General features: G+C 46.5%; 1 protein-coding gene across 1 annotated transcript in view; it reads left to right on the top strand.

Annotated features, from left to right (window-relative positions):
- Window positions 1–8,039: 8,039 nt before the first annotated feature.
- The window catches only part of RRAS2 (RAS related 2), a 43,067-nt gene continuing 40,688 nt past the window's right edge, over window positions 8,040–10,418 (top strand). The window contains exon 1 of the mRNA XM_054275432.1: window positions 8,040–8,203. Coding sequence (XP_054131407.1) covers window positions 8,099–8,203 — 105 coding nt within the window. The 5' untranslated portion in view covers window positions 8,040–8,098. The remainder of the gene's footprint in view (window positions 8,204–10,418) is intronic.

The raw sequence follows: 10,418 nt of genomic DNA, 5'->3' as shown, positions 1-10,418 counted from the left end.
ACACCAGCAGGGAATCAGAACGTGACAGCTTGAAGAGCCAAACATTGGACAACCAGCAGCAGAGGGGTTATCACCCTCAGGCCAGTGCTGATGGTTCAAGGAAGAGCCCACAATTCTTACCAATGAAGAGAGAGCCTTTCACCGTGCTGTGATGTACATGCTTTGCACAGGTAAGTGTACACTGGAGAGGCAGGGTTGGCAAACTAGCCTGGGCACCAAAGTCATGGATCCACACATCGATGTGCTTATTTAAATATACTTGCAGTATCTCTGTCCTATCCAGTAATCTCAGTTTTTTTAAACCACTCCGAAGTACTGACTCTTTTAAATCTCATAATTTCCTAGCCTCAGACATCTGGTAAACTCCATCTGTGCTGTGGAACCATGCTATTTCAAGGTCATGCATTTCAGTAAATGATTCCTAGTGCATTTTGCTCCTCTGTGGATTATTTAGAGTTCTCAGAACTAACCAGACAGATCTCTGCATCCAGCTGAGGTACAGGAATACTGGGACAACGAATTCTGGAAAAATTGCATCCCAGCATTAATCAGTGGGAATGGGTCATGAAGGGTGAAGGGAAATAGAACCAAGGCTGGAAGTGAGTGGCCTTACAAAATGTGAGTTTAGAGGAAATAGCAGAGTAGGCAGTTTGCTAAATAAATGCCATGAAGCACAAGCACACATCACCTCGGTGCAAAAGGAGGATGGGAATTTCAGTCAGACCAGTGCCTCAATCATTAGCTCTCCTTTGATCTCAGCATAAGGAGGAAATATGCAGAAAATGAAATGTAGGTCATCATACTAAAGAGTTATACTCAAATGGAAATACAAGCCTTTATCGTGGATATTACTCTGTAAGATAGCCAGAGAAATAAAATACAAGGAAGGAAATTTCTGAAAGTATATGTATAAAAAGAGGGAGCTCAGGCTCAAGTGATGTAAAATACCAAGAAGCAAGGAAAAGCACAAAAAAAAGGGAAAGTATTTTTCCTTTTTTTTTTTTTTTTCTAATACATTCAGCTGCAATCAAATAACAAATTCTTGTCTATGGGCAGAACAATATGTGCATTGTTTCTGAATTGCATTCTCTTTTTTTAGAACTTTTCTTTAATTCTTGTGGTTATTCCCAAGTATTGTTTTCTTCCCTAGCATGCAGAAAATGTAGGACATGTGCTTTCTTGTTTCATAATCTAGGTTATTACTAAAATATTTAATAATACTAGATTGTGTGACATCTTCTGCATGGTTGTGTGATGCTACCCTCAATTTTGTCAATGAACCACTGGAAATCACTGGGTCCAACTGTCCCACCTGTCCTGCTCCAGCTTTACTGCTGCCATCCAGCATAACACAGGGGTTATGTAATAACCTAATTGTAAGCACAGAGAATCATAAAACCATAGAATAGCCTGGATTGGAAGGGACCTTAAAGATAATCTTGTTCCAACCCCCTGCCATGGGCAAGGACAGCTTCCATGGGACCAGACTGCTCAGAGCCCCATCCAAACTGGCTTTGAACACTTCCAGGGATGTGGAAGTGGATGGTGTTCCACCATCTACCCTGGGCAACCTGTGCCAGGGCCCCACCACCCTCACAGCAAAAAATTTCTTCCAAATATTCTATCCAAACCTGCTCTCTTTCAGTTTGAAGCCATTGCCCCTGTCTGTCACTAACATGCTTGTGTAAAATCCCTCTCCATCTTTCTTGTCAGCTCCCTTTAGATATTAGAAGGTACAATTAGGTCACCCTGGAGCCTTCTGTTCTCCAGGCTGAACAAAGTGAATCATTAAAGACAGAATCAAGGTATAGCATGCATACTGCCTCCTCCTGCTCAAATGCCTGTTAGTGGACCACAGGAGAACAATATTTTGATTGACACAATTTATTCCTGGAGAAGGACATATTTGTTGTCAGTTGCCTCCTTGTTTTCTTAGATGTGTTCAAAAATAATTTAATTATTTGTTTTAACACTTTTTCTTCCAGAAAATGAGATTAGAGTAGACAATTTTCTACACTTCCTTTTCTGCTCATCTTCTCACCCACTTTCTATATAGTTGTAAGGGTAACCACCCATTCCTCTGAGAGTGCTAACCATGTACCTTACAACAAATGTTGTCAGACTCAGATGATTTAGTCCAACCTATCCCATTTCTCGTCCTTTCTTTCTCTAATCAATCTTAACTATCTCCTAGGTGGATCTAGAGCAGTACTGGTGGGGGAGCTTTGGTGAGAAGTGGAAATGTGGCTTTCTTGGCTGCACTATCTTGCCAACTCCAAACAAGCAATAGAAGCCAACTATTGAGAGGTGCCCACAAACGTTCAGGTTTTTGCAAGGTGAGCAGCAGAGAGATCTTGGGACAGCTGATAACAGCTGCTTCTCCATTTTGGGGTAGCAGGATCATGAATGATGGAAAGGTGTATGAAAATGTGGCTGTTCCCAAGGCTGAGATTCAGAGGCAGGTTTGGATAGCTCTCTGTTTCCTACACAAGAACCGTGTTTTTATTATGCTGCCTCTTGTAGCTCTGTGGAATCATCATAAATCATGAGCATAAGGGGATAAGAAGTTTCTTATATCCTGTAGGAGGGGAACAGAAACCAGCAGTGTTTAGCAGTTTTGGTGGTGAAGGAAAAAGCCAGTTTCTGAGTCAGGTGGGGGCAGAGGTTCTGACCATACTGTGGTGGGACATGGAGTGGCTGTGTGCATTAATTAAGGTCACCATGACCACCTGTTTGTCGTGTGAGGGACTGAAGGCACCAGCTCCATGGCACAACATGGACACGGCCACTCTGCTCCAGAGGGAATGCCACCTGCTCTGAGCACACTTCTGTGTCACAGCCAGTGTTTGTACCCCTACTTACTGCCTTCATCTTGAGAGAGACCAGGAAAGGTACACACACCTTTCCCACAGGGTAAGGGTCTCCTTTCAAGCAGTAATCTGGAAGTGATTTGTGGAGAAATTTCCTCGTGGGATCACTTTCTCATTTTTAAGGTCTACGGGGAAAGTCTAAAAGGTGTTAATTTAGGTTTCCTTCCCGCCTCTTTTTTATCCTAGTAAAATAATTAAATAAATAGATAAACCAATACATGTATAAAAATACATAAATACATATTATCTAATATACCTGGAATCCCATATATGAAATCAGTCAAGATTGGATTGCTTGGTTTGGTAGAGGATTGACTGAATGCCCAGGTGTGCAGAACCTGAGCTGCTCACTAAAGAGATGATGCTGGTGCATTCTCTAAAAAAACCCCCATAAATTTCCCCTCATTTTAATTGCTCAAGGCAGTTATGTAAATGTTAGGAAAAACATATAGCATCACAAACTTAAACAATCTTGTCTAAAAATCCTATTCCTACACAGTTTATTTTACTTTTTTCTCATGGGATATTATTTCTCTGTAATTATTACTGGGTATAAACACATGTGAATTGCTAATGTAATCATAATAACTAATAAAAATTGACAAGCCCACCTTAAACATTACAGCAAAAAACCCAAAACCAAACAAACAAAGAAAAAAATCAGGACTTTTGTCTGTAGATCAGTTTCAATCCTCAAAGAAAATGACACATTTTGAAGTGTTTACTACAGACTACTTTACTGGAATAGGTAGATGTAAAAATAGATCAAGATTTATAAAAAGCTGTAGTTACTTGGCTGAAAATAGTTTTACTTTTTACTCAGATAGAATGAATAAGTGTGTCTGAGGAGAAACAGCTTATTTTTCTCCCAGTTTCTGGGTGCTCATTGCTCATTAAATAGCTCATGGTTTTTGTATAGACAGGAAGAATTACCAGATGTTTTCTTCTGAATTAGGTCTTACTTTCCTATTCCAAGCAAAACCAAATTTTTAATATATTTTTTCCCCAAAGCTTTTTGTTTTATGGCTTTGAGAAAGCCAGTTTCCTCAAATATTCTTATGGTCAGCAGTGGAGTCCTTGGTGGGAATTGCAGCACATGGATGTCCTTTAGGTGAAACTATCCACACATAGGAGGGGTGATGTTTAAGGCCAGTTTGAGCAAGGTCAATAAACAAGTGATAGCTACATATACAACACTAAATCCATGGAATAACTCAGAGTTAAAGTTACCTGCCACTCTGACTCATGTCCCAAAGATTTTTGTAACTTTTTTCTGTGCTAAGCCTGAGAAGAAGTTTTCTTCTAATTAAGCTTTTACATTCTTGCAGAGCGCTTTTTAGCTTTCAATATGTCACTTACTGCATGCACGTCTTCTAACCTTCCAAACCCACTTCTTTGCAAGGCTGCCAATGTAAAATAAAGTTCTGGATCTTTCCCTCAAGCACTTCCTGAAGTCTTTTTTTTTCTCTCCTGTCATTATATAAAGCACTATGGTGATCTTTCTTTTAAGCTTGCCATCTGGATGTCATTCCTGATTTTGTCTCTTTTTAAATATGCATATTCAGGCTAGACCTGAAATGACGCAGCTTCTTTCTATGCAACGCCTCTAAAAGCTGTACTTTCTTTCCCAGCTGCTTCATCAAAACTTTGGTCATGGCTCCACCGTCTCAACCCTTGGTATTTCGAGTTCTTCCTCTCTGTTGTGAAATCCCACATTTACTACCTCCCCAGGGATATGAAAGCTGGTGCTGTGAAATTTATTTTCCTGACTGCGTGGAGGATTCCAAACCCTTTTTGCATCATCGTGCCCTGCTGCCTCCTGTCAGTCCCAGATTTCTTGTCTTCACCTGCTGGGTAAAGTGCATCACCACCAGCCAAGTCTTTCCCAGGTTAGCTGATCTTGAAGTGAATCCTGGAGTGTGTATTTCCCTCATCTCCCTCCCTTTATTCTCATGTATACCCCTTGTCTTCTGAAAGCAGGGCTCACAGCAAGGGCTGCTCCTGGGGGACGACAAGGTGTAGAGAGTGGCACTTCCAGAGCTGGGTCTGCCCTGGCTGCCCTGGTTTTAGACTGTCTCTGTACTGGATATTCTCTCCTTTTACCTATATTTATACAGCAAAGAGTAAACAATTCTTATTGACATCTTTGGGTGCAGTTACAAAACTACAAAGCCCAGCGCTGTTCATCAATTGCAGTCCATCTCCTGTTTCTCTGTGATCACTGCTTTGTGCTTTGAAAGAATATAGCTCTATTTATAAAGCTACATTTCAAAATTCACAAATGCAAAGGATTTAACAGTATTGTTTTTGCAATAGAATCTTTTGATCATAACAGATGATTGTATTATTTTAACCCATTGTCATATCTGTCAGTGTTATTTAAAGAACAAGATTTTCTTGCAGAATTCACGAGATTGGATAGCTATATCAGTGACAATACTGATATTGTTTTCAGAATACTAAATTTGTTTGAAATTGTGTTTAATGAAACTGAAACCTAAAAAATAAGGGATGATAAAAATGTTTGGCTTTCTGTGTAACTTTGAACCAAGAACTCAGATATCCTATTTCAATAGTTTGCATAGAGATTAGCATGCTCTTAAAACTCACTAAAAATGTGCTTTTCATGTCATTGCCCTTCCTGGCAATGGAGTTTAGTGGTTACTGTGCTAATGGCCAACTGGGAGATTGTAGCTGTATTTTGATTTAAAAAAACACCCCATACTTGATAAATTAGCTGCAGCTTCACTTCCTCACAATCTGTACGTGTGATTTTTCTTAGCCTAGAGAATGTAATTAAGAATTAGGAGACTTGTCCTGCTGGATTAATTCTCTCACGGGTCCCTGATCCTGGCAGTGGCCAGTAATTGATTTGTAGGTGAGAGAACCCCAGAACCAGGGCACGTGGGAGGAAAGTGGGTTCTTTGTTCAGCGAACCTGCCTCCAGGGCTGCCAGGGCTTTGAGGGCTTCCCCAGTCAAATCTGGTCCCTGGTCGCTGTGCTTAGAGGCTGCTTTATGCTGCTCCCTGCTCTGTGACTTTGTCTAACCTTTTGTCGCTCACTTGCAGTTTCGTTTTCCACAGCCCCTTGTGGCAGAGATTTCCACAGTGCCATTGATTGTGTCTGTGGAAAACAGTGTCCTTTTTTATCCTCTTTTGTTTGCTTAAACTTGTTTCTTCCTACTATCACTGGGCGTCCCTCAGTTCTCCTATTTCGAGGCTTTCTCTGCTCAACTTCCCCACGCTGCTTAGGAATTTACAGACTTCTGCTTTATCTCCCTCTCACTTATCTTTTTTCCAAACTGGAAAATATTAGGCTACGTATTCTTTCCTGTGTGAGTCGTTCCTTATTTTTGATTGGCATGGGCAATAAGGAAACGGATGTGAAAAAGCAGCTTATCGCTGCAGGAGAATACCGAAGCGACTGAGCCTGAGCGCCGGCATTCCTCTTCCAAAATACCCTTGTGAGTCCCGGGAACAAAGTATCTCCTTCTCACAGAGTTACACCATCAACTCACAAAGTAGCAGTTTGTTTCTTGTGTGTCGGACACTCTTCTCCCTGAGACAGAACGGGTGTTGAAGGATGTTGTTCTTGGTTTCGAAGTTTTGGGGGTTTCAGCAGAGGAATTCAGTTAAAGAATTGGAAAGCTCAGCACGACAAATTGGGTAATAGTGGAATTAAGATTAGGCTGCAGCATGGATTTGCCCCCATGTGTATATATGATATCATGTTAGCTCCTAATTAGCTCCACAAGCTGTAATTTCTCTGCGGATCTCTGTCAGTGCTGTGCTGGGTCTGTGGAGGGAAGGAGGCTCAATCCCACCTGTGGGATCCTCCCATCTTTTGGTGCAGAGCTGAAATGGATGTTGAACGTTCAAAGTCGGGGTTTCTTGGCTGAAAAAGGCTGCATGGATTGCTGTTCCTGCCTCCCCACACAGCTCCTGAACAGGGCAGGTCCCTTCAGCGAGGATTCCATGCGTGGCCACTACTTCTGGAGGATTGTTTGTAGGGAGGAGGAGCGTGTCCACCTTGCTGATGTGATTGTGCCATTCAGGAACACGACAACAGCTCTGTGTTGGCAAAAGGATGCACGTGTGTACCGGCATGCAAGATTAGACATTCCCGGAGTTGTTGCTTTATATCTTCACAAAGAGGGGAGAGGAAGTGAAGAAGGAATTCCCTGAAAAGCAAAACTTGTGCTTTGTTGTATGATGACCATCTGCCGAGTGCTGGGTGTGCAGAAACGCCCTGGGCAGTAAGATATTACCCAAAGGGGAGGGACAGCACTGGAAGATCACAGCAGCCTGTCCCCAGCAGAGGCAGTGGAGATGCCCAGGGTGAATTCACAACGCACTGACCAAGTACAGACAGGGATGAAAATGGTGCTGTGACATCCAGCGTGACACTCGGAGGAGAGGGTGGACTTTATCTGAATGGCTTAAATGAGTGAGAAACCCGTTCACGTGCCTGCTCACAAGGAAACCTGATAAGAGTGGCGAAGGGCTTTAGCCACTATGACTTTCTCCCATTTTTCCATCTTGGTGGGAAGCGACATTAGCGACCCTCTGGCTTGAAACCTCCCCGCGCCTTGGCTCTACATCTGTGCTCAGGGTGACCAGCACGTCCCTCCATCCCGTGGGCATCCAGCGCCTCATTAATGTTGATGAGCCACTCAGACGGGCGCCCCACCGCAGCCCACGGGGACATCGCTAATTACCTCCGCGGCGCGCTGTCTGCCGGGGGGCGGAGGGGACACCGGGGGCCGCCGCCACCCGCGCCACACAAACACCGCGGCGTGCCGGTGCCGCCGGGCGGGCACCTCATGCATATGCATCAGCTCATTAGCATGGGGGTGCGCGGGCCCCGCCCCCTGCGGCCGTGTGTACGGCGGCTCCCCGCTGGCCCCGCCCTCTATGCATATCCCACCCTCATTAGCATGCAGATAAGAGAAGCCCCGCCCCCTCATTAGCATGGCGTTGCGCGGCCCCGCCCCCGGCGGCCATTAGTGCCGCGGCGCCCTGGCTGCGGGGGCGGGCGGTGCTGCGCGCTCCGCTCGGCGCTGCCTCACCGCACGGCGGGGCGGGCGCTGCTTCTGCTGCCGCTCGGCGGGGCCTGCAGCTGCTCAGCCCCGGCGGCACGAGGAGGAGCGGCAGGAGAGCGCCGGAGAGAGAGAGGCAGGCGTCGGAGCCCGCGGCGGCGCTGCCGCGATCGCCCCGCTCGGCTCCCCCATGGCCGCGGGCTGCAGGGACGGCCCGGGGCAGGAGAAGTACCGGCTGGTGGTGGTGGGCGGCGGCGGCGTGGGCAAGTCGGCGCTCACCATCCAGTTCATCCAGGTGAGGGGCCGCGGCGCCGGGGGAAGCGCCGCTGCCGCCGGGGCCTGGGCGCTGCCCGGCGCGGGGGGGCCGGGGCCGGAGCCGGCGCGGCGGGCGGCAGCTCCCGGCGGCGCCGCGGGATGCTGCCGGCGGGGCAGCGGGAAGCCCGGGGCGGGGAGCCGGCGGCGTTGTGACCTTGGGGGGCTGGGGGCCGCTGCGAGCCCCCGGGAAGGTTCTGGAGGGCGGGCGGGAAGGGGCGGCCGCCGGGCGCCGCCGCCGGGTGGGGTTGGCCGGCCGGGCGCGCTGGGCTCCGGGGCGCCGCGGCGCTGGGGACCGGCGGCTCCGGGGTCGCGGGCGGGGTCCGGCCCCGCGCTCCGCCCGGGAAGCGGCAGGCGCGGCCGGGGAGCGGTGACACTCGTCGTCCGGCTCCGAAATAGCTGCCCCGGGCTGAGCATCTCGGGCCGGGCCGGCCAGCGGCCGGGGAGCTCCCGCCGCTCCCCCCGGAGCAGCGGTGTTTGCGGCGGGGCACGCCGTGAGAGCGGGACCGGCCAGCGCCCACCAACCCTCGGAGCGCCTGCTGTTCAACTTGCAGACAATTGAACTTTCTCGTCTATTCGCTTTCAGTAAAAACCACGCCAGAATAGCGATACAAAGGGTGCGCGTCAGTGTTAGGAGGAAGATCCTTCTTAGTGTTTCGCCACGAATTCAGCCGTACCTCCTTTACTTATTTTCAGCCCCTGCCCTGTTGCTGTTCGCATTTCTACCTCTGTTTATGGTGGTAGGAGGAGACAACTCCTTGTGTTCTGGTTGCTGCTGTTGCTGACGGCAGAGCAGCAAATCTGGAGGGCATGGCTTCTTGTTTGTTTTCTTTTATTCCACTGTGGAGAGCCGGTCATGCTCTGCCTGCCCCTAAGATGGGCTGCTGGACAGCGGGGCAGATTTGTCTTTGAATGCTTGGGGCAGTGATGTTCTCCACTAATATTTTGTTAGAACAAAATAGGCGTTGGGTGTTCTGATAGCAAATAGACCATTTTTTTATTTCAGTCGGGTTTTTCATTCACATATGCATCCATGTGTTCATTAGCTCAGCTACTCTCTTAAGAGTTTAAGCTCTGAAGCATAGCCTAAGTAACTACACAGAAAACAGCACTTGGAATTTTTGGGTGAGTGCTGGATGCCAGAATGCTTATAAGATCCAGTATTGTACAGAACATTAAAACCCTTTGGGACAATTAGTTCTTTGGAACTAGTTTAGTTTGACTGGTGTTTTTTGAGATGTATTGTATTGTACACGTGTCTTTTGTCAGATGTGTAGATGGCTGGTCAGTTTCTGGTAAAACACTGGCTGGTGAGTCTGAAGGTGATGGGGCTGGAATAACTGCAGTGCTCGCAGTGTGTGGATTGAATTCCTCATTGCTTGCCTGTGGAGATAATTAAACCTGGGTTTTCTGCAGATGGTTTGGGGTGCCATTCAGTGCTGCTGTAGGTGGTGTTGCCTGTGTCTCGCTGTGGCAGTCTGTGCAGCTGGATGTGGCTTCAGTTCTGAGATGCTGCTGTCTTGGGAAATGTTGCTGAAGGGATTTCTGGATTGAGGCGGCATTGAGGGCTTTGGGATAACTTTACTTTAGCAACAAAAAAGCTGTAATTTATACTAAAAATGTAAGGAGGAAAAAAAGGGGAAGTTCACACTTAATGCATTTGTATAGCCATCTTTTTTAAGAGCAATAAGTACTGCTGAGAACTGGCTAGCTTCAATATTTGAGTACTTGTAGAAATTAATTCTTTAACCTAACAGTTTGAGCTTTTGTTAAGTATAGATATAAATTTTGACACTTGTCTTTCAGCAAATGTCTGCAAAAGAGGAACCCGTGTCTGTTTTGCCACGTATAAGGATCTTTTCAAATTAACAGCAGAAAAATAAATAGTTCACTTTGAAGGAGTGTTGACGCAGCAGCACTGTAGTGTTAAGCTGACACATTGAGGGTGAATTCTTCAAAACAACTTATTGTCAGTTTGCATTAAGTTATCTCCATCTTCTTGCCCTCTCGGCAGCTTTATCCTGAGATAAAATCTTGCCACTGCAAAGTGAAGTTTAGCAGAAAATTCAGCCTTAAAAAAGCCCAAACAACCCAAAACAAAACCGAAGAAAAGTAGCTGGGAAATAAAGACCTGGGCAGTACTTCAGGTACCTTAGGGGAGAGTTTTGTGTTGTTTCTGTGCTTGCTGTGTGGTTTTG

This window comes from Melozone crissalis, unplaced genomic scaffold (assembly GCF_028551555.1).
Source record: "Melozone crissalis strain CALT ecotype California unplaced genomic scaffold, PUWL_Pcris_2 ptg000018l_1, whole genome shotgun sequence".
NCBI classification, from domain to species: Eukaryota; Metazoa; Chordata; class Aves; order Passeriformes; family Passerellidae; genus Melozone; species Melozone crissalis.
The sequence above is the reverse complement of the archived record's forward strand: the minus strand, read 5'-3'. Positions and strand labels throughout refer to the sequence as shown.